Genomic DNA, 24,174 nt, shown 5'->3' with positions numbered 1-24,174 from the left:
TGGAGTGTGCTGCTACTCCCAGGGCAGGAGAAGGAACAAGGTGGTACAACTCCCTTCCCTGCCCAGCTGAGGCCGGAGGACACCTGCCTGGAGAGCTGGTAGGATGGCAGACCATCACGTGGGGGCACCAGTGAGGGAGAAGCCTCGCAAACTATGATAAGAGCAGTTGCTCTGGGACGTCTGACAAACAATTCTTATTCTTCCAAGAGGAACTAAAGCTAATGAGTTTCAGGCCTGCATCAAATCATCATAAATTTGTAGTAGAACCCAAAAAAGCTGCTTGAGGGATAATATGACTGTACAACTTACAGGTTATGTTACAGAATGTGAATTTGTGGAGCATCTCTTGAGCTTAGGTAATACTGCTATAACTCTTGATAGAGAAAGATACATATTCATGGAAAATATTGGGAATACTGTTACGTGGGTAGTCGTGTTGGTATGCAGAAGAACAATAGGATTTGAGTCCAGTGGCACTTTAGAGATCAGTCAGATTTTCAGGGTATTGAAAATATTGTAGATAACTTGGAAGGTCACAGCATTTCCAAATGTATAATAAAAGGGGATTTATTTTAGAGTACTCTGTGTGCCAATTCAGACCTTCCCTTTAGACAATAACCTCACACGGTTTTAAGAAATCAACACAATATTCGATTAAAAAAGAGTTTTATTGATTATCTAAAACTCAGACACACATTATCTCTTTTAGGCTCATATGTGTAAAGACCAGCTACATCCGAGAATCTTGCAATAATTGCTAAGATCAAAAATACAAACATCCCTTCAGAACTACATTTCCCAGGATACACAACAAGCCTGACTGACAGGACATTCAGCGCTGTAATATAAACACCTCAATGCTGAAGTCATACTTTTTGTTTATGGGTTGGAAATGCTTCTGGGAAGTAACATACTCAAGGTTAAAATCTTAGTTTCGAAGTGAAAACAAAAGAAAATGTTTATAGTTAAAAGGAACTTCCTTGCCTCACTGAAAAATTGAGCTGACCTGTAGTTCAATCTCTACAGTTAAGGAGAAAGAATCTGCCTCATGGAGGTAAATTTGCCTCTCGTGGGTGGCCAGCTTCAATAATGCTCACATAGGATTTTAGGAGAGGCGTCCTCAGAAAAATCCCTTAACATACAACACCATACTAAGAATCCAATGGGGTCACACCAAAGGGAAATTTCAGCATCTAGATATGATAATTTCATTCCTTCGTTACTAGTTACTGTGCTTCTTTAGCATATGCATATAGATGTAAAACAGGTGAATATAATAGTTACAAGCTAACTAATTATATATACCCAAAATACATAATATTTGTTTAAATTTCTTAATAAAACTAATTAAAATCCAAACACTGGGTTTTTAAATTCAGGTATTCTAGTTGATTTTTTTTGTCATAATAGGATTTTTTGTCAAGCAAAATGTCAAACAAACCCCTGCTTTTGGGGTTAGCCCCCGTAAAATTTTACTGTGGGCACAGAGAGCTATGGGGTTGGCAAGCAGAATAAGCTGAGGCAGGCCCATTAGAATTAAAAAGAGAATATGAGCCCTGTTGTTAGGGGAAACTGAGTTGAGGAAAGCTTAATATGCAACAGATTCTCCAGCCCTTCATGAATTATCTTTGGCCTCACACAGAAGATTCTCTTTCAGACTGTTTGTCTAATGCTTTGCTTATCCTCAGTGAGTTTTCTCATATGCAGATCAATCCTCTTTCTGGAACTTTCCCCCTCATTTAAATGACTTTATGTGGATTTTATGGTGACTTATGAGGCCTGAACTAAAAATAAAGCTTTTGCCACACTCCATGCATTTATATGGCTTCTCTCCAGTGTGGCTCTTTTCATGTACCGTCAGGGATGCCTGGTTACGGAACCGTTTCCCACAGTCCTGACACTGGTATGGCTTCTCTCCTGTGTGGATTCTTTGATGAGAGTATTGATCTCGCATTGAGGAAAAGCTTTTCCCACACTCCAAGCATTTATATGGGGTCTCTCCTGTGTGGATCTTCTGATGTTTCAGCAAGCGTAAGGGATTGTTGAAGCTTCTCCAACACTCTGAACATTCATAGGATTTCTCTCCCGGGTGGAATTTCTCATGCGCAACAAAAAGCCACCTCTGGCTGAAACTCTTCTCACAGTGGGAGCATTTGTATGGTTTCTCTCCTGTGTGGACTTTCATATGTAGAATGAGGTTTGATTTTTCACTGAAGCTCTTCTCACACTCGGAACAAGAATATGGTTTCTCTCCTGTGTGAGTTTTCTCGTGTCGAAAAAGTTTAGATTTTGTTATAAATCCTTTCCCACATTCTAGACAGTTGTAAGGTTTCTCTCCTGTATGAATTCTCTCATGCCGAGTCAGTAATTTTCTCTGATCAAAGCTTTTCCCACAACGTGAGCATCTAAACGGTTTCTCCCCTGTGTGGTTACTTTTATGACGTTGAAGGGCTGAACTTTGGCTGAAACTTTCCCCACAATCTAAGCACTGATATTTATGCATTCTCTGCTGATGTTTATTAAGGCTGATCTTATGACGTAAACGTTTGCCACATTCCAGGCACTCATATGGTTTGTCTCCTCGATGAGTTCTCTTGTGCCTTACAAGGTTTGAGCTGCACCGAAAGTTTTTCCCACACTCTGTGCACTGGTAAGGTTTCTCACCAGTGTGGATTCTTTGATGCTGTCTAAGGTCTGAATTAGTTTTGAAGTTTTTCCTGCAATCTGAACACTTATGTGGTTTCTCTCCTCCATGGATTTTCTTGTGCCTAGTAAAGTTTGACTGGCAATTGAAGCATCTCCCACAGTCTGAGCATTTATACGGTTTGTCCCCCGTATGGATTCTCTCATGAGTGGCAAGGCTTTTTCTCTCTTGGAAGCACTTTCCACACTGCGCGCATTTGAACGGCTTCTCTTGTGTGTGGGTTTTCTTGTGTCTAAGAAGATGCCCTGTACTCCTGAACCTTTTCCCACACTGTGGACATGGATATGGTTTCTCTCCAGTGTGGGTCCTTTTGTGACATTTGAGGTATGAAGCAGCCTTGAAAGTTTTCCCACAAGCAGAACAGTGATAGGGTCTTTCTTGTGTGTGCACCCTCTCATGACTATAAAGGTTTGACATGTTGCTGAAAGTTTTCCTGCAGGTTGAGCATTCATACGGTTTCTCTCCTGAATGGGTTCGCATGTGTATAATATGTGAATTGCTATACTTGAACCTTCTCCCACAGTCTGGGCACCGAAACGGTTTGATTGCTGCATGGGTCGTCCTGCTGGAGGTTCTTACCTGTCGTCTGAGTGGCTTCAGTGTCTCATCCACATGACTCCTCTCTTGGACCCTTGTGTCATTCAGATCCTTTTGGCTTTCCGCACGAAAACTGCCATTCTTCTGGCACCTCCCCAACCTTCCCCGAGTTCCACATTGTCTCCCTTTATCCCATTGCAATGTGGTCCCTTTTACGGTCACCAGTGGAGAATTTTCTGCTTTCAGAGATCTCTTCTTCTCTCTCATATGCTCAGCACCTGTTTAAGGGAAAATGAAGAACATGGTAACAATTCTTCCCTTCCCTTCAGAAGGTAGGCTCTAAGGATCAAATTTAGACATTAAAAGTGTCTAAATGTAGTGCCTTTCCCCACCCCGTATGATTTCCTCTTTCCCTCCTCCAGGCACCAGCCATGTTCCTTCTCTCCTTCCACATATCAACCAACCTTTCTTTTATCTGCTCCCCCATTCTTCGTCCACCTTCTCTTTCTTTCTTCAGCTTTATTTATTATTTACTTCATTTATATTCAACCTTTCTCCCTGATGGAGACCCAAAATGATTTACATCATTCTCTTTGCCCCCATTGTATCCTCAGAACAACAATATGAAGTTGAATGTGAGGGCACATGAATGGACCAAGGTTATCCAGCAAATTTCATGGCAAAGTGGGGATTTGAACCTGGATCTCCCAGATGCTAGTCTGATAACCTAACCCTGACACACACTTACTTTTTCTACTTCCTGCTCCCTGGAAGCCTCTCCTTGGGAAAGTCTTGGAAAGTTATAAATGTTGTGGGGTAATGAATTGCTCAGGTGAGTTGTGGTGGCCACAGCCTGGCTTGGCCAAATCACACGTTGCGTGGAGGCTGCTACTGGGCCGACAATTTGTATGGCATCAAATCATAGCCATTATCACACCTGGCCTGCTTCTACACTAGAGCGGTTTTCCGTTCACATCATTCCGTGTAAAGTCACTCTTGAAACTGATCTTCCAGACAGCTCCAATTAATCCATTTTCTTTCCATATTTAACCATGGTTTTCCTTTCACACCTGATATGCACTCCAGCCCCACCCCACATGTTCTCATATGACCCTCAGGATTCTCAGCTCACCCTGTTTTAATTTTTTTCTTTTTTGAGAGGCATGGGTAACACTGCATAAAAACAATGCAATGCCTATTACAAAATCTTTTTTAAAAAAACCTAAATTCCATTTGGCACTTCTGACAATCCCTTTCCCTCTGTCACAAAGGAACATGTTTCTCTTTTGTTAGGCTAATTTCTGCAAGGGACTGGACTCTAGTGATCAACTAATTGTCTAGCATGTCACCAAAATCCCAGAATTACACTGTTTCCCCTTCAGACCCGAGGAACAGCTCCTGCTGTGTTCTGCCCAGGAAACACCAGTTTTTTAAAGGTTTAAAATAAAGCGGGTTGGGGTGTGTGTGGAAGGAACGGGCTGTTGACTGTATATAAATAGAGGACTATGTCATGTGACAACATGAAAAAAAAAGTACCAGCCAGGTGACCAAAGTGTGGAAAGCAGCACTGAGTGAGTTATTCACACTGCATGGGAAAAAGTTGTCCTATGGTTGCTGCTAAGCCTGGCCCTGATAAGTCCTCCGTCCAGGCCAGGATGAAAGGAAGCATGGGTAGACTGGGAGGTTGGAAGAGCCTTCGGAAGAGCCCTGCCCCCCCTTTACTGATGGAAACCCAGTTTTGAGGGCTGGCAATACTGTTTTGATTGCCTAGTGTAATGATTTGCCATGTAAACACTTTGTGTAGTTTATTTCTGCTAATTAATGTGGGGTTTGGGATGTATACTGCTATGGTTTAAAATGCAGGCCTCTAGGGAGAGCAGGAGTGGGGGTGGCTGGATGAATAAGTGAAGCATGTTGTGATTGGATGGGAGCTGTACCCTAGGGGGTGGAGTGAACTGTAGTTTAGTGAGAGTGCTGAGAGAAAGAGCTTAGTCAGCCCATTTGTGAGGGTGTTTACCTTGGGGATGAAATCAGCCTATGGGCCAAATGAACTTCAGGGAACTCAGAGAATTCCATGTTCTTCTCTTTTGGGGATATTTTTATCCTAAGTGGCAACTGTGTGGAAAATTAATCTTTGTGCCTGGGATTGTGGAAAAACATTTAAAGAGATATACCCATTTTGAAACTACCACACTTATGAATGATTCTGAAACCAAAACACTTATAAATTACTCTGAAAATGTTACATACAAGTACTAATAAATAAACTATTTCTGGTTAAGTAAAATGCCAGTTTCATGCCAGTTTCATCTAGAACAAAGGACCTTTTTTTTCTCCTCACAGCCAACCCACACGGTGACCTTTTTGTCCTATGACTACCTACAGCTAAGAGCCCCATGGTGCAGAGTGGGAAGCGGCAGTACAGCAGCCCAAGCTCTGCTCATGACCTGAGTTCGATCCTAGTGGAAGCCAGGTTCAAACAGCTGGCTCAAGGTTGACTCAGCCTTCCATCCTTTCAAGGTCGGTAAAATGAGTACCCACTTTTCTGGGGGTAAAGTGTAGATGACTGGGGAAGGCAATGGCAAACCACCCCATAACAAAAAGTCTGCCAAGAAAGTGTTGTGATGCAACGACCTCCCATGGGTCAGTAAGGACTCTGTGCTTGCACAGAGGACTACCTTTACTACCTTCAGCTATAGCTTCCTAGGCTATAAGTCAAACTGAGAGAGGACGAAGACAAAAGCTTTTGGAGGCAGCAAAAATCTAAGGGAGCGCTATGGAAATTAGAAAGGCAGAAATATATAGATCACATAAAAGGGGCAAAGCACTACACCTAGCAACCCCCACAATGGCCCCTGAAAGGAAATTAATTTCTTAAAGGTACAGGCACTGCTTCTTTTGCAGTGCAATCCTAAGCAGAGTTGCTCAAGTCTAACCCCATTGATTTCAGCGCTTAGGACTGCACCATTATTGGGGAGTTTTAAAACCCCAATGAGTTTTTAAGAGTCAGATTTTTCTGCACAACTTGGTTTTGAAATTTAGAGAAAGATCTGTCCTATCTGTTTAAGGCTCCAGTCTCTGGGTCTCTGGGTTTAAGTATCCACAGATGGAGCTCTATTGCATATCTTACTATATAATTGAGTAAGCGTGTTTCAGACGACTCACTTTATACCCTGGTGCACCACCAGAGGCCGCTGCTGCAGAGGAAAGCCCAGGCAGCTCACCATATTGCTCCAGAAAACATGCTGTGGTGAGAACCCCAGGCCAGGAACAGGAGCAGAGCAGGTGGCAATGCCTTCCCCACGCCTTCACCCGGCTGGTATTAGGTGTGGAGCAGGTGGCAATGCCCACCCCCACCCTAACCCAGCTGGTATTAGTGGCAGAGCAGCTGGCAATACCCGCCCCCCTTCAGCCAACTGTATTTAGGAACGGAGCATGTGGCAATGCCACACCCCCGCCTTAAACCAGCTGGTATTAGGAGGGGAGCAGAAGGCAATGCCTGCCCCTGTATTAACCCAGCTGATATTAGGGCAGAGTAGGTGGCAATATCCACCCTCCTTCAGCCAGCTGGGATTAGGAGCGGAGCAGGTGGTAATGCCCACTCTCTGGCTTAACATAGCTGTTATTAGGAGCGGAGCAGGTGGCAATGCCAGCCTCCCACCTTAACCTAGCTGATATTAGGAGCAGAGCATTTGGCACTGCCCTCCCCCCTTCACCCAGCTGGGATCAGGAGCAGAGCAGGTGGTTATGCCCACTCTTCACCTTAACCCAGCCGGTATTAGCAGCAGAGGACGTGGCAATGCCCACCTCCCTTTTTAACACAGCCAGTAATAGGCGTGGAGCAGGTGGAAATGCCCACCCCCACCTTCACCCAGCTGGTATTAGGAGCAGAGCAGGTGGCCATGCTCGCCCTCCACCTAAACCCAGCTGGTGTTAGCAGGTGGCAATGCCCATCCCCCACCTTAACACAGCATATATTAGGAGTGTAACAGGTGGCAATTTCCACCCCCACCTTAACCCAGCTGGTATTAGAATCGGAGCAGGTGGAAATGCCCGCCCCCTTTCAGCCAGCTGGTATTAGTCACAGAGGAGGTGGCAATGCCCATGCTCAACTTAACCCAGCTAGTATTAGGAGCAAAGCAGGTAGCAATGGCATAAGGAGCAGAACAGGTGGTGATGCCCACCCCCTGCCTTATCACAACTGGCATAAGGAGCGGAACAGGTGGCGATGCCTGCCCCCTTAAGTCAGCTGGGATCAGGAGTGGAGCAGGTGGCAATGCTCGACCCTGCCTTAGCCCAGATGGTATTAGGAGCGGAGCAGGGGGTCATGCCCACCCCCCTTCATCCAGGTGGAATCAGGAACAGAGCAGATGGCAATGCCCACCCCCTTCACTCAGCTGCGATCAAGAGTGGAGCAGGTGCCATTTCCCACCCAGCACCTTCACCTGGGTGGGATCAGGCACAGAGCAGGAGGTAATTCTCTTCTTCCCTTCACCCAGCCGGGATAAGAAGTGGAGCAGGTGGCAATGCCTGCCCCCCTTTACCCAGCCTGTATCAGGCATGCAGCAGGTAGCAAAGCCTACCACCCCTTCAGTTGCTGAGATCAGGTGTGGAGCAGGTGGCAATGTCCACCCCCTTCCTTCACCCACCAGAATCAGTGATGGAGGAGGAGGTAATGCCTGCCTGTCCACTCCCCCCCTTCTAGAGCCCATTGTATTTTTTCCCACAACGGGCTTTGTTTCTAGTTAGTTATAATGATCATGCAAGAAAGATGTGAAAAATCTCCCAGGCTTGCTTTTCATTCAAACAAATTGTTGGGACACTTGGTGGTTGTTGTGGGTTTTCCGGGCTGTATTGCCGTGGTCTTGGCATTGTAGTTCCTGACGTTTCGCCAGCAGCTGTGGCTGGCATCTTCAGAGGTGTAGCACCAAAAGACAGAGATCTCTCAGTGTCACACTGTGACACTTCAGAGGTGACATCTTCAGAGGTATAGCACCAAAAGACAGAGATCTCTCAGTGTCACTGTGACACTGAGAGATCTCTGTCTTTTGGTGCTACACCTCTGAAGATGCCAGCCACAGCTGCTGGCGAAACGTCAGGAACTACAATGCCAAGACCACGGCAATACAGCCCGGAAAACCCACAACAACCAGCGCCCTCCGGCCATGAAAGCCTTCGACAATACATGTTGGGAGACTTGTTTATATACTTCCTGTATTTGACTCTAAGGCAGGCCTGATGTGATTAGACATAAGATAAAGAGGATGTGCAGTTCTCCAACTATCTCTCTCCCACTCTTCCCTCTTACCATCTTTTGAGAAGGATTCTTGCCCCTGCGTTGCGAGGGCCTTTGGTTTCCCATTCTTGCGACTCCTCCTTTGGTCTGTCAATTCACTAAAATCGCCACTGTTCTCCTTGCGAGGAGAGGTTTTAACTCTTTTCTTCCCAGCCTGCCTTCTCTGAGGTCTCGCTGGTCCACCAGGTATCCTAGAACTTTTTCCTTTCTTTTGAGGTCGGGAAACAGTCTCCTGGGCTCTGGGCAATGAGGTTTTCTTTTTTTTCTTTGGAGGGGGACACTCCTCTTTGTTCTCACTTGAATGGCTGTTGCCTGTCAGAAGAAACAGGAGATTAAAAAAAGAATCCTGCCTTCTGCCAGAAAAACCAAATCTGATGAAGAGGGCAGCCGATGACAAATTGATTTAAAGGTGTTGAAGATTAACAGACCTACAAGGCAAAACAAACCATAACAACCAGAAAAGCAAGAAACAAAGAGAACTTTGTCGAAGGCTTTCACAGCCGGAGAACGATGGTTGTTGTGGGTTTTCCCACAACTGGGGACTGGGGGGACTGGGCCGTACCCCCATTAACAAGGCAGCTCTCATCATCACTGCAGACTCCTTACCTGAGCTGGAGTCTGAAGCCACCTGCCTCTCTGCGATCTCTGGTGGATCCAGAAGCCAAAGCACCTCCCCTCCTTCTAGGCGGGAGATCAGCTCTGGTTTTGGAACTGGGTGTCCTGCCGCTGTAGCTAGAAGGAAACAGAGAGAGGGTGAGGAGCCCTTTGGAATACCTGTCATATGCCAGGGATACCGTTGGTGAGGCCAGAGCAGGTTTTCGTCTGTCCTTTGAAGAAGGAAAGAGTTTGCAGATGCTGTTTCCTGCAATCAATGGAGCCAGTCAGCGCTCAGAAACAACACTCTCTGTTGGCTTTAATCCCAGCGTATGTCTTCAGCCTGCAACACACAAGAGGCTTCCACACTTCCCGCCTGTAGGGAATGCTTTTACACACTGATTTCTCTGCTGAGGAATCCCCAACATGCAGCCATACATAGCAACCTTACTGGTCTGGCATTGGTTGCTCTGACTGGGAGTGGCAAAGGAATGCGCCTCCCAACCCCTGGTACCCAAAACCCTTTAACTGGAGGAGGCAAGGATCCCATGCAGGGCTTTCTGCATGCACAGCAGCTGCTCCGCCTCTGAGTTATAACCCTTCCTTTCCTTGCCTCTAAGCTAGAAACCCTTACAGCTGGTGTCAGACCATTGTCTAGGTTTGGTGGAAGTGGCTCTCCTAGAACTATGCCACAGAAGAGCCATTCCCAGTAGTGGCTGGTGAGTTATTTCTCAACACTCTCCCCAGCATTGTCCCCTAGATGCTGCATCTCTAGAGGCCATGAATAAGACGGGTCAGTCAGACCACTAAGTGGGACAAGTGGGTGCCATCACTGTCCCATAGCATCTGAGACTGGGCCCTAAAGCACACCCAAATCCCCCCTGAAACTTTTCACTGCAGGAGATGATCAGCCAATGGAAGGCAAGCTGACTTTCTGGGAAATCTGTGTATGATCTTTTATGATCATTTTATAAAGCTTCCAAAGGAACCCAGGGTTGCCCAGAACAATGTGAAGGCCCGCTTTTGAAGGAGAAAATGTATGCCGATCAAAATAAATCAGTTTTATTTATTTATTTTAATTTACTTCATTTATAGTGTGGATTTCTCCTCACATAGGGAACCAAAGCAGCTTACATAACAACAACATTTGATTTATATACTGCCCTTCAGGATGACTTAACACCCACTCAGAGCAGTTTACAAAGTATTATCCCCACAACAACAAAACACCCTGTGAGGTGGGTGGAGCGGAGAGAGCTCCAGAGAGCTGTGACTAGCCCAAGGTCACCCAGCTGGCTTCAAGCGGAGGAGTGGGGAATCCAACCCGGTTCTCCAGATTAGAGTCCCGTGCTCTTAACCACTACACCAAACTGGCTTTCTCCAGGTAATCCCTAAAACAACCCCTTGAAATAGGTTAAGCTGAGAGTGCTTCAAACCTGGGGACTCTCAGATCCTTATCTGACACTCTAGCCACTACCCAGCACTGGCTCACCACAACATTTGAACCTTTATGGCACTGCGTTGATCACTGAAGTTTCTGTTGCTTTCAGGTGTTAGAGGAAGGACCATGGCTCAGACAGAGTTCGCGTGCCATGTATCCAAAAGGTCTCAGTTCAATCCCCTGGAAGCAGGCAGCAGTTGTTAGGAAAGATTTTGCTGCCTGTTGCTTAAAGAAGAAAACACTAAGCTAGGTGGTCTAATTCTGTACAATACAATTTCATATGTGAAAATTTTCCTTGGTCAGCAACTATCCGGTCATACCAGATATCGAGCCTGAACTTGGTGGCATCCGTGGCCCCAGGAAATAAGAAGGCAGAGGTGCTTACTCAGAGAGGCCACGGTGCCGTAGTTTTCCTCCATGACCTCCTTATAGAGGGCTCTTTGCTTTGCATCCAGCAGGGCCCACTCCGCTCTTGTGAAATACATGGCCACATCTTCAAAAGTCACAGGGTCCTGAAAAGAAAGAGACTGAGATTGTTATGGTGTCTCCCTCCCCGTACCTCATTACAGAAAACCACCAGAAGCATACCCACGGTGCATGGGTAGAAAATATCTGGTCTACAGCCAGACTAGATATGGGAGAGTACACTAAGGGGGGAGATGGCGGAGGTTTATAAAAATATGCATGGGGTGGAGAAAATGGGTAGAGAGGGCTTTTTCTCCCTCTCCCATAATACTAGAACTCGGGGGCACCCAATGAATTTGAGAGGCAACAGGTACAGAACAGACACAAGGAAATACTTCTTTACTTGCATCAATGGCAAAATTTATTTCACTAATTAGGGAAAGGACATTAGTTACATTTTTGACTGAATGGAAACCGTTTATAGACTTTTTACATAAAATGGATAATAATGACTTGATGACATCTGGATTTATGGATTAAGAATCATGAACAATAGAAAAAAAGAGGGCTCTTATGTTTATCTTAGAATAAGTGAGACTTTGAAAATGATCTATATTTGTGGCGGAGAAAATAGGAACTCAATCCGTAGTTTAGTTTAAGGGTTTCTTTTGCTTTTTTCACTTCTGTATTGTTAGTGTCTCTTCTCTTTAGAATTTTTTTAAATCTTCTATGTTTGTTATCTATAGCTTTTATGTTATTGTTTATAGTTTAAATAAAGAAAAATTCCATAAAAGGGAATACTTCTTTACTTAATGAGTAAAAGTACCGCTAAAGAACGGGCCTACGGAGGCCTGTAAGTGCAGATGGTACAACGAATGATGACAAGAAAGACGGACAGAAAGGTGGGGGCATATTGGTGGGTGGGTGTTATGACCTTTACTTTCTTTGAGTAGATTTTTCTTTTAATCTTTCCCTTATCACCATCTGGGTAGTTTGCTGCCACCAGGAATATTATATTCCAATATATTTTATTTAAGTTTTCCCTTTGGTAACGTCCCTAAGCATCAGGCTCCTTCGTGGTTCTATGTGGCCCTGAGGATAAGGATGGGATATAGCAATGACAGCTACTCTGGGATATAACAAAACAAAATAAACTTTTATTTAGTCAAGAAGCTTATCGGTTTCATAAAAGTCGTTCTCGGTTCTTAAAGTTACTTCATTTACTCTCATTCACACAGATCTCTTCTAAGGCTTCACACACAGTTAGCCTCTTTCTCTAACTCGGTATTTGTCTCACAGAAATATTAAACCTGCTCAGGCAGCACACAGCTGGCCTCTCTTTCCCTGACTGAGTGTCCTTTCACAAAGATGCTCAGTTCAGGTTCCACACAGGTTATATTTCTCTCATAAATACTTCAGTATACTCAGGCAGCACACAGCTAGCCTGCCTTCCTCTGACTCAAACTTTTCTCTCTGCCCTGTCAGTCTCAAACTGCATTCGCTCCGCCCACACTCTCAGTCATCAGCCAATCATATCGCTCACTCATCCCTCTCTTTCAACTCCTCTTCACCTATCTCGTCAAGCATTTAAAGATACATGCACACATTTACTTGAAATCATTACAGTGGGTGTTAGAGAAACAGAAGGGTAAAGAGATATTAGACTGTAGAAACGGTTAGGTTTTAGTATCCCTGTTGCTCCTTTGTACCGCAAAGCCTTATGGGTAAGCCTAGATTGGCTCTGCTGACCCTAAGATATGCCTGACTGCATAAATATTAAGTGACCTTGTTTTTACAAAGGGAGATTGTGAGACTGAAATGGTTAAACAATTGTTAAATACAGAATGTTCTTTGTGCCGGAAAACAGCCTGGTTTGTGTTGTGAAGAGACGAGCCCAACTAGCAGACAGCAGGAAACCATGGGTTGCAAACTTGGCTCAGAAGTTTTTTTTAAAGTCCCCCTTGTCTTCTCAAAAGGGGAACCTAAAGTTGCTTTGTTCTTATCTTCAGTTAAAACTTGCTGAAAGCTGCTTGCTCAGGAAATAGTTGTGGTCACAGGACTAGCAATGTGAGTGTGGCTAAGGGAATAACTAACTATATAAGGTATAAAGTGTATTTGTGGGGAGGGGAGTCTTAAAGTGGGGAATGGGAGATGTAAACAGGGGCGGATAGGTAGGCGGATTGGAAAGGTTGTACCTCCTTAGTATTCCAGCAATGGGAGAACGGGAGAGGGGCGTGTGCAAACGGGGTAGGATATACTTTTCAAATGTATAAAAGCTCATGCTAAAAACTTTGTCTTTGAGCTGGAGAGGTAATACTTCCTGCTCCCTTTATTAATAAAACTTAATAGTGACTTTCTCGTTGGCATTAGATCTAACCATTACATCTAACCACAAAAACCTGCATCCCACAGGATTGTCCTCCCTTTTGCCTTTTCTTATCTCTTTAAATGGTATGCAGGATGGTGCCAGTTTGACACACACCCTTAGGAGACAAAAGGATTGATAACATGCAGAGGAAGAGCACAATTTATGACTTAATGTCTCCTAGCAAGAGGGGCTCAGGGTTGTTTGCTACCCGGCATAAAAGCGAAAGACCTTGCTGTTCAGGCTTATGATGTTACTCCGATTTGCCTTGCTTACACTGACTGATCATTCCAAATAAACTTGCCCGCTTCACCAACTTACAGCCTCGAGTGGTTTTCCTTGCTCACCAGGATAAGGCATGTTCCCGGATTTTCTAAAAAGTTGTGCCTAACAGTTGGCACAACTGAAGCAGTGGTGTTGGGCAGAGATGGGAGAGGAGCCTTGGACACCCTCTGTCCAAACCTGGAAGCTGCCTTCTTGCCAATCTTTTTTTTAAAAAACCCTCTGCACATGGAAAGCTAGCTAACATGTTTGGAGGAAGACTCCTTCCCCTCTGTGACAAGTTCACCCAAATAATTCCAGAGGGGAAGCCAGGTTAGTTTCTTGCAGCAAGGGATCCCGCTTTAATTATGTTTCTAGCAAGGGGGGGGGGCAGGAGCACTGCAAGGTGAGCCCCCCCCCCGATGCAGCCTGAAGCCGCTCAGTCCGGAAAGAGCCCTCCCGCCTGCTCCATCCGCACATCCAGGCCAGTCTTTGGGGGCAGCAGGGCTTCACTGAGACCCGCCTTCAACGCCCGAGTTTGGGCTACTTGGAACAAAGTCAGAACTAAGGGGTGCTCCTGGGCAGATGCAGAACGGATCCTCCTCACAGCTCAGGAGCCAGAACCAGACGCGGCCCCTTCAGCGGACGAAGCCGCCCCCAAGCAGGAAACGTCGCGACCCGTCAGGTGCAGCGCGTAAAGGGAGAAGTGGAGCGAAGGAGAAGGAGGCGGGCGCGGCAGAGAGACGCACTTACCGGACCCCCCCGAGGCATGGCCTGCGCGCCTCCTCCTCACGCCCCTTCCGGTTCCGTGGGGCCGAGTTGGAGTCCCGCCACCTCTCCTCCAGCAGGCGGACCCAGTCGTCGGGACGCAGCTCTTCTTCTCTGGCTCTCGCTCTGCGGTTCTGACTGAGGCGCTTCCCAAGAGGAAACTTTCGAAAGCTCCCGCCCCTCTTTGCATAGGAGTTGCAAAAGGAAACTCTAAGGCGGGTTGCGGCAGGGGAGAGGGGGGGCGGCTTGCCAGCCTCCAGGTGATAGCTGGTGATCTCCCAGGCGACACAGATCACTTCCCCTGGCGAAAATGGATGCTTTGAAGGGTGAACTCTATGGCGTTATACCTCACTCAGGCCCCTCCCCAAACCCCACCCTCTTCAGGCTCCAGCCCTCAAATCTCCAGGAATTTCCCAACCTGGACCTGGCAACCCTAGAGTGGAGCATTTCCTGTATATTGATTAAAACCTCAAGCAACCATTAAAACCAGTCCAAGGAGGAAAAGGGCTGGGAAGTTCCTCACATATTCCTCAAGAAGTACTACTAATTTTGTAGCATTTAACTTCCATGACCTATTTATTACTTATTGCCTTCATATACTCTGTCCTGCGCCTTTTCCTTGTGGGAGACCCAAAGCAGCTGAACATCCAACCCCTCCTCCCGTTTTACCCTCACAACAACTCTGTGAAGCAGGCTAGGCTGAGAGGGTGTGACTGGCCTCACCTCAGCCAACACCCTTCTCTGGTAGAGTGGGGATTTGAAGCTGGTTCTCCCAGATCCTAGTATGACACTCTAACCACTATACCACATTGACTTTCATGACCTAGAGCCTGCTGTACGGGGATCTTCACCAGACAGACAGTAGAGTCAAAGGGCCCTGACATTCAGGGAGTTCAGGGTGAACCGTAATTAAGCAGAATTCAAATGTATTCCTGTAGAACAGAAACCAATAGCAGTAATGGCCAATCTCCCTAGTTTGGGTGAGCTCCTCTAGAAATAAAGTTGTGTGTCACACTGGGGTGAGCCCAAGACAATGTGGCTGATGTAATTTTGTCTTGTGATTGTCCCCGGGGTGGCAATTCTTGGAGATCTGGGAATGAGGTCTAGGGAGGGCAAGGTTCGTGGAGTTCAGTGGAATCCAGAATGGGAACTACCTTGTGGGGTTCCACAAGGCGCAATCTTATCTCCCATGTTTTTCAACCTCTACGTAAAGCCTTTAGGAGAACTCATTCACAGCTATGAAGTGGGATGTCATCAATATGCGGATGACACCCAACTCTATATCTCGCTATCCAGGTCCCCACCGGATGCAATGGAAATCTTAGATCGCTGCCTGACAGCTGTGGTGAAATGGTTAAAAAACAACAAATTGAAATTGAACCCAGACAAGACTGAAGTGATGCTTGTTGGGAAGGCAGAGATCTTGAAGGACATTGTACTGCCCACTTTCGGTGGAGTTCATCTGCCCCTTGCAAACTCGGTTAATAGCCTAGAGATTATACTGGATCTAGCGTTATTTCTAGAAAAACAAGTTAAGGCAGCGGCAAAAAATGCTTTCTACAACCTCACTCTAGCCTGGAAAATGGCGTCTTTATCTTGACACTGCTGACCTGGCCACTTGGAGTCATGCTATGGTAACATCAAGGCTCGACTATTGTAATGCTCTATATATTGGCCTCCCATCTAAGTTAACTAGGAGGATCCAATTAGTGTGAAATGTTGCAGCTCAATTGTTTCAGGAGTGAGCAGGAGCATGAACATCACTCCCATCCTACAGTCGCTCCACTGGCTACCCATCATTTACCATGCTCAATTTAAGCTATTAGTTATTACATACAAAGTTCTTCACAGATTTGGTCCGGCATACTTACGGGACCGCTGCCCTCCCTATGTTCCTCCACGGCAGCTTTGCTCATCTGAACAGGGTCTCCTGCAGGTGCCAGGCTGCACACAGGTGAAGTCAGCAGCAGCCCGTACATGGGCTTTCTCTGTGGTGGCCCCTATCCTGTGGAATGACCTGCCTAAGAAAGTCAGAAGAGTCCCTCACTTTCCTGGCTTTCTGTAAACAATGCAAAACCGAACTATTCAAAAAGGCTTTTTACTCAAATGGGAGGTCTGTATTGTAGGGATGGGGTCACAGATGCTTCACTAACGAGTTAGGGATCATAGATTTCATCACCATTGTCTTATATATATATATGTACTCCTATGTACAACCAGCGCTCCATGTTATCTAATGTTAGTCCTAGAATTGATTGTTTTTCCAGTATTTTTTCTACTCTTCCTTGGATCCTTGCTAATGCTATGTCTTTTAACTGTAACTGTTTACCTTATGATATTGTATTGAAGTGTATTTACCTGATATTGATTGTAATCCGCCTTGATTCTCAGTGAGAAAAGCGGACTATAAATGACATAAATAAATAAATAATCCTCCGAGACAGCCATTTCCTCTAAGGGAACTGACCTCTGTACTCTGGAGATCAGTTGTAACTCTGGGGAAACTCCAGGCTTTACCTAGAGGTTGGTAACCTTATGCCTGAGTAGGACTGCCAGCCTCCTGGTGGGGCTCCGAGTTTTCCTGGAATTACTTCTCACCTCCAGACTACAGAGGTCGGTATCCCTGGTGAAAGGATACAGAAACAGATCAAGTTAAAACCTGTATGCTGAAATGGATGCAAAATGTGGGTGAAGAAGTAACATGTCAACAGTGGGGAAATCTACAGATTAAGAGCATAAAATTTACAGCAAGTCAATCATTGAGATAAAATTGGTATAAGATGTTTCTTCTATGGTATATCACCCTAAAAGATATTGAAAAAATGGATAAGAAACACATAGGGTCATGCTGCAAGTGTAAGGAAGCAGAAGATTTTAAAAATTAATTTTGCTATGAAACCTGAGACCACGTTTCTGGGAATAACACCAGATAATGTTGACAGAATACTATATGAATTATTTAGCTATCTGCTGATGGTGGCCAGAGTAGTAATAGCAAGAAGAATGCCCAGCCAGAGAAAACTAGAAAAATAAAATGTCAGAACATGCGGTAATGGCAAAATTGATGAATTATATTGTGAGAAACTTGCAAAGGATTACCTTAGAGACTCAGGCCAGACATCATAGTGAAGCAGCAAACTTTTCATTTAAGCTTTCTTGCAAGAGCGGGCGTCCTACCTAGCATACCCATCAAGAAAAGAGTTCAGCATTTTATTCCTATCCCCCTGCCTCACAGTCCCTCCCTTGTTTCCCCATTGGCCAAGAACTCCAAGGTTTACAGCCTATCAGTGCCGGCTAATCTTATCATGTGAATCTCCGCCTCTGTTTACATCTCCCACTCCCCAAATTTGAGCGCCCCCAGTCCCTATTTACTTATCTCCTTTTATGGCATAGCTATATGGCTTATTTTCCGGTGCAGAGCAAAGTTATTTCAAGCAAAACCACAATTACAGTTTCAGCTAAAGTTTCCTGTTTCCACTGTCTAGTTCCTTAGTTAGCTTTACCACATCTGCCCATATATCTGTTCTGCTGCACAAATAACACCGTTCCCTTTTTCTTACATATATAAAGATCAATCAAAGAAGAGAAATGGGAAAATTATTTTCCTGATAAAGTAAATAAAATAAAGTAAAGATAAAGTAAGACAAATTAGCTCTGTAAAGCTGATTATGATTATGAGTTCCGATGATTAGAGGTTACAGAGATATTGTTTGTTTTAAGCTTTGAATTTTTGAGGCGGAGGATAGATAGAAGTTATACAGAAAATGGCTCCTTCAAAGGATGCACTCTTCAGAATTATACCCCGACTGAGTTTCCTCCCCTCCCAGTTTCAGCTCTCAAAATCTGCAGGAATTTCACCACCTGGAGCTGACAGCCCCACACGGGGAGTACAAGACAGGCTATGGAGAGATTCTGCAGCCTCCCCAGCCTCCATCCCGGTTCCAGACACCCACAGGACATGGCTGGGTTTTGCCATGCCAGCATCCCTTCCCTTGCCTTTTAAGGATATTTTGCAGGGTGTGGCTGGTTTGGCCCCGCCCCCTGCCTGGCGAGCTCAGGATGCCGGTGCTACTCTGCCCCCCCCCCGCCCCCACAGTCTCATGGCCTCCTTGCAACAGGTGGGCCAGCGGCAGGCTTTCCGCTGGCCCATTCCCACCGGGCTGCAGCCGGAGCGAGGCGGGGAAGGGCTGCCCATCCTGCCCGTCGGTGGGGGCTGGGGACACATGACAGATGGGTGCCTCTCAATCTCAGCTGCAAGCCCGGGCAGCGGCTTGAGAGCCCGGCTGCCCACTTGACAGGTGGGCAGCTCTTCCCTGCCAGCGATCCCACTGGCGAAGAGAAGGGAAGCGGCTGCCCCTCCTGCAGCCTGGCCGTTGGCTTGGCAGGTGGGCGGGCTTGTCAATGCCACCCATCCTGGTAAGGAAAGGAAGAGGCCGCCCCTCCTGCAGCCTGGCCGTCCCAATTCGGGCAAGCGGGCAGGGCATGCGGGCCAGGCATTGCTGCCTCTGGAGCCCTGATCTGATGGGCAGGAGGGCAAGGTGGCCAGACCTGGCATTGCCCCCTCCCCAGCGCCACAATGGAGGGGCAGGCTGCTTGGCTTGCTCCTGCACCTGGCAGCCGCCCAGTCTAGCCATCTTACGGCTGAACCGGGTGATTGGAGGCTAGGGTTGCCAGCCTCCAGGTGGTGGCTGGAGTTCTCCTAGAATTACAACTGATCTCCAAGCCACAAAGATCAGTTCATATTAAATAGTGGGTTCAGACTTGAGGTAAATAAACAGCTCTTTATTTAGTAGAACACACACAACACTGACTGAACAGAAACCCTCAATATATATACATATCAGCTCCACCCCCTGAATACTGATAGCCAATGAGAACACGTATTTTAGAATACCATCGTTTGCATAGCTCATAAACAATGTAACTTATTTACAGCTCAGTGATTGGTCTTTATCTTGCTCTTCTGATTTGCTGCCACCCGTACTTAGTAACCAATGATAGCATAGCACTTTATCAAGCTAGAGTTCGAACAGTACATTACACTTGGGACAGGGTAAAAGCCAGAACGAGACAGAACAGGCCGGAACGGGCACTAAAGAAATGCCAGTGCCACAAAAAAGAGGGGGATGTGTTAGAGACACTCCAGAAAAATATTTTAGAAATGAAAACTCTGGACTGCCCCGCTTTTATTAACTCGTTCCATGCCAAAAAGCTCCCGGAACAGCACAAAACAGCCCGGAACGGGCACTAAAGAAATGCCAGTGCCACAAAAAACAGTGGGATGTGTTAGAGACACTCCAGAACAATATTTTAGAAATGAAAACTCTGGACTGCCCTGCTTTTCTCAACCCATTCCATGCCAAAAAGCTCCCGGAACAGCACAAAACAGCCCGGAACGGGCACTAAAGAAATGCCAGTGCCACAAAAAACAGTGGGATGTGTTAGAGACACTCCAGAACAATATTTTAGAAATGAAAACTCTGGACTGCCCCGCTTTTATTAACTCGTTCCATGCCAAAAAGCTCCCGGAACAGCACAAAACAGCCCGGAACGGGCACTAAAGAAATGCCAGTGCCACAAAAAACAGTGGGATGTGTTAGAGACACTCCAGAACAATATTTTAGAAATGAAAACTCTGGACTGCCCCGCTTTTATTAACTCGTTCCATGCCAAAAAGCTCCCGGAACAGCACAAAACAGCCCGGAACGGGCACTAAAGAAATGCCAGTGCCACAAAAAACAGTGGGATGTGTTAGAGACACTCCAGAACAATATTTTAGAAATGAAAACTCTGGACTGGCACCCTTTAATTAACCCATTCCATGCCAAAAAGCTCCCGGAACAGCACAAAACAGCCCGGAACGGGCACTAAAGAAACGCCAGTGTTACAAAAAACAGTGGGATGTGTTAGAGACACTCCAAAACAATATTTTAGAAATGAAAACTCTGGACTGGCACCCTTTAATTAACCCATTCCATGCCAAAAAGCTCCCGGAACAGCACAAAACAGCCCGGAACGGGCACTAAAGAAACGCCAGTGTTACAAAAAACAGTGGGATGTGTTAGAGACACTCCAGAACAATATTTTAGAAATGAAAACTCTGGACTGCCCCGCTTTTATTAACTCGTTCCATGCCAAAAAGCTCCCGGAACAGCACAAAACAGCCCGGAATGGGCACTAAAGAAATGCCAGTGCCACAAAAAACAGTGGGATGTGTTAGAGACACTCCAGAACAATATTTTAGAAATGAAAACTCTGGACTGCCCCGCTTTTATTAACTCGTTCCATGCCAAAAAGCTCCCGGAACAGCACAAAACAGCCCGGAACGGGCACTAAAGAAATGCCAGTGCCACAAAAAACAGTGGGATGTGTTAGAGACACTCCAGAACAATATTTTAGAAATGAAAACTCTGGACTGCCCTGCTTTTCTCAACCCATCCCATGCCAAAAAGCTCCCGGAACAGCACAAAACAGCCCGGAACGGGCACTAAAGAAATGCCAGTGCCACAAAAAACAGTGGGATGTGTTAGAGACACTCCAGAACAATATTTTAGAAATGAAAACTCTGGACTGCCCCGCTTTTATTAACTCGTTCCATGCCAAAAAGCTCCCGGAACAGCACAAAACAGCCCGGAACGGGCACTAAAGAAATGCCAGTGCCACAAAAAACAGTGGGATGTGTTAGAGACACTCCAGAACAATATTTTAGAAATGAAAACTCTGGACTGCCCTGCTTTTCTCAACCCATCCCATGCCAAAAAGCTCCCGGAACAGCACAAAACAGCCCGGAACGGGCACTAAAGAAATGCCAGTGCCACAAAAAACAGTGGTATGTGTTAGAGACACTCCAGAACAATATTTTAGAAATGAAAACTCTGGACTGGCACCCTTTAATTAACCCATTCCATGCCAAAAAGCTCCCGGAACAGCACAAAACAGCCCGGAACGGGCACTAAAGAAACGCCAGTGTTACAAAAAACAGTGGGATGTGTTAGAGACACTCCAGAACAATATTTTAGAAATGAAAACTCTGGACTGCCCCGCTTTTATTAACCCGTTCCATGCCAAAAAGCTCCCGGAACAGCACAAAACAGCCCGGAACGGGCACTAAAGTAACGCCAGTGCTACAAAAAACAGTGGGATGTGTTAGAGACACTCCAGAACAATATTTTAGAAATGAAAACTCTGGACTGGCACCCTTCAATTAACCCTTTCTATGCCAATATGCTCATGGAACAGCACAAAACAGACTGCAGTTTTCTGCAGACTCGGGACTGAAAGCACACCCAGACCATGTTTTTCGCTTCCCTCCACCCCAACAATTATCTGTTGGTAGCCTGGGACTTAGCCTCAGGCGAAGAGGAGTTACCTGGCTGGATGCTCCAAGTAACAATCAAAAAATATGTCCTATTTTTTCAGTTATTTATTTGTTTATTTATTTGAAAAAAAATTAAGAGATGTCTGATTAATATATATAATAAACCAAAAAAAGGAATCCACTTTAAGGATTGCTTCCCATAGACCAATTCAGTTAGAGGGTCAAAATGAAGGTGAGTGCAAAAATGATGCGAAGGGTGTGTGTGTTTGTACAGTGAACAGTGGATTAATGTGAACAAAATCAGTGATGCAAAAATTCGTGACAGCTTGGTTGGAAAGCTGCATGAAGTATTGGTATCTGAAGAGGGTTTTGACTAAAGTGTCAGCAGGTGCTTGGAGAGACGGTTCAAGCATACAGGAGGGAACAGCAGAGCTGATTTGAAGAGAAGGAGACTGGGTAAGGTTGCAACCTCCAGATAGAGCCTGGAGTTCTCCTGGAATTACAGCTGATCTCCAGATAAGAGAGATCAACTCCCCTGGAATAGCTGCTTTGGAGGGAGGACTCTATGACATTATATGCCACCGAGGTTCCTTTCCTTCCTAAACCACACCATCCTCTGATATTACCCCTAAATCTGCTGGCACAAGCAGGAGTCAGAAACTGTAAGACTGGGGAGGCTGAGGATGGTGAAGCAGCAAATATCATACTCTAGAATGTAACAGATAAAGGGCTTCTAAGCAAGATCAGGTTTGCCGTTATGGCCTCTAGGAGAAAATTTCCTATGGGATGGTGGTCTGGGGTACCACTTGTCTGCACACAACACACACACACGTCAGTGCCCAGGCAGCCAGGAGGGCCAATAAGGCTGGCTAGGCAAGAATCAGCCAGTGGTCTAGTGGTGCAGAAAAGCCTGGTGCTGCAGCTGCTGCCTATCCTCCTCACTTGGCTTGCCTTTGCCTCAGTTGCCCCATCAGTGATCCCTCTTGATCAGAGACACCAGCCACAGATGACCAATGATGAGGCAAGTGAGGCAAAGACTAGCCGAGGGAGACAGGCAGCAGTAGTCCTTGGCTTCACTGTGGTGCTGCCTCCTGCTGCTGGCTTGTACTTGCATATTAGCCCATTATCTGTTGGATCTCCTCCAGATGAGACAGTGTTGATGGAAGAGGGATGGGACCAATGGTGAAGAATAGGGGTGTGCAAAGGCACTCTGTTTCGTTATTCTTGTTTCAGGTTTCCCAAAACAAGAATCTCTTTCGGATACAGGCAAAAGCCGAAACGGCTTTCGGCTTTCGCCTGTGTTTCGGCTTTCGGCTTTCGGCTTTGTTTCGGCTTTGTTTCGGCTTTCGGCTTTCGGCTTTGTCAATGGGAAAATGCCTCCGTCTTCCCGGACGCCTGGGGGAGGCATTTTCCCACCGAATCAAGCCATAATTGGTGGGGACCTTCCTCTAACCCCTCTAACAACCCCCCAAGTTTCAGACCGATTGGACTTTGGGGGGCCATGTTATGGCCCCCCAAACCAGGTCCCCCTATCCTCTCATTAAGAAGCACTGAGCAGCATATTGTTAGACTGCTGCTGCTCATCTTCTTCATTATTTCGTATGGGGAAACAATGAAGAGGCAGGCTTCCTTTGCCAGGGGTGGCATTTTGCATGCAAAATGCCCCCCAACCCTCTGGAGCCCTTCTCCCACCCTTCCTCCCACCCCCCACCAAGGCTCAGCCTGCTCCCACTTGGGGGGGCATTTCATGGCCTCCCCAAGTAGGTGCTCTCATCTCTACCACTTACAGCTGGGGGAGGCTTGTCTTGCCAGGGATGGCATTTTGCATGCAAAATGCCCCCCTTCCCTCAGGGGCCCTTCTCCCACCTTTCCTCCCACCCCCACCAAGGCTCAGCCTGCTCCCACTTGGGGGGGCATTTCATGGCCTCCCCAAGTAGGTGCTCTCAACCCCCAAAGTCCACCCCCTACAGCCCCACACAAACCCAATTCCCCCCCAGCTGCCAAACACAGACCAAAATCCCCACATTAGCCCCTCACAGACCCAAATCCACCCCCAGCAGCCCCACACCCACCATAACCCCAGGAACAGGCTGGCCAGCCCTCCCCCTTTTGGAACTCCTAAACTCTCTTTCCCAGGGCAATTCCGCACAGCCCAGGGGTGCCACAATGGTGGGCACACTCCTGAGTGCCAACTTATCCCTGGGAAAGAGCACCTGACACACAACCACCCCCTGACACCCCCCCCCCCACCTACATAGGAGGCTGGCCTGCCTGCCCCATTGTTCCCAATGCTGGGAACCAACCTCACATCAAAGAAGGGAACACACACACAATGATTCAAGTTTGAAAAAACTTTATCACTTTCAAAGTACAATGGGTCAACAAATCACAACATATCACACTAATTGTCCCCCACTCAAAAGCACTACACAATTCACTACACATCAGAGAATCTTAAAAAAATTTTTTTTAACAAACTCTAAAA

At 46.3% G+C, this 24,174-nt stretch overlaps 1 protein-coding gene across 1 annotated transcript; it reads right to left on the bottom strand.

The window, feature by feature from the left end:
- Positions 1–304: 304 nt before the first annotated feature.
- On the bottom strand, positions 305–17,552 carry LOC129327760 (zinc finger protein 345-like). The gene is made up of 7 exons (XM_054976518.1): positions 17,471–17,552; positions 16,243–16,392; positions 14,357–14,672; positions 10,958–11,084; positions 9,144–9,269; positions 8,550–8,849; positions 305–3,519 (listed from the first exon to the last, which is right to left on the bottom strand). The coding sequence occupies exons 3-7, from the start codon at positions 14,372–14,374 to the stop codon at positions 1,736–1,738; spliced, it is 2,355 nt and encodes a 784-aa protein (XP_054832493.1). The 5' UTR covers positions 14,375–14,672; positions 16,243–16,392; positions 17,471–17,552; the 3' UTR covers positions 305–1,735.
- Between the last annotated feature and the right edge of the window lie 6,622 nt (positions 17,553–24,174).

The sequence above is a fragment of the Eublepharis macularius genome, chromosome 4 (genome assembly GCF_028583425.1).
Source record: "Eublepharis macularius isolate TG4126 chromosome 4, MPM_Emac_v1.0, whole genome shotgun sequence".
Lineage (NCBI taxonomy): Eukaryota > Metazoa > Chordata > Lepidosauria > Squamata > Eublepharidae > Eublepharis > Eublepharis macularius.
This window is presented reverse-complemented; position numbering and strand designations above follow the sequence as displayed.

Excerpts from the sequence above, each read along its gene's own strand:
- LOC129327760 (XM_054976518.1), bottom strand. Across the intron at positions 9,270-10,957 it reads CGGCACCGTGGCCTCTCTGA|CTACAGCGGCAGGACACCCA; the intron begins GTAAGCACCTCT and ends GTTTCCTTCTAG. Across the intron at positions 3,520-8,549 it reads AGAATCCTTCTCAAAAGATG|GTGCTGAGCATATGAGAGAG; the intron begins GTAAGAGGGAAG and ends TCCCTTAAACAG.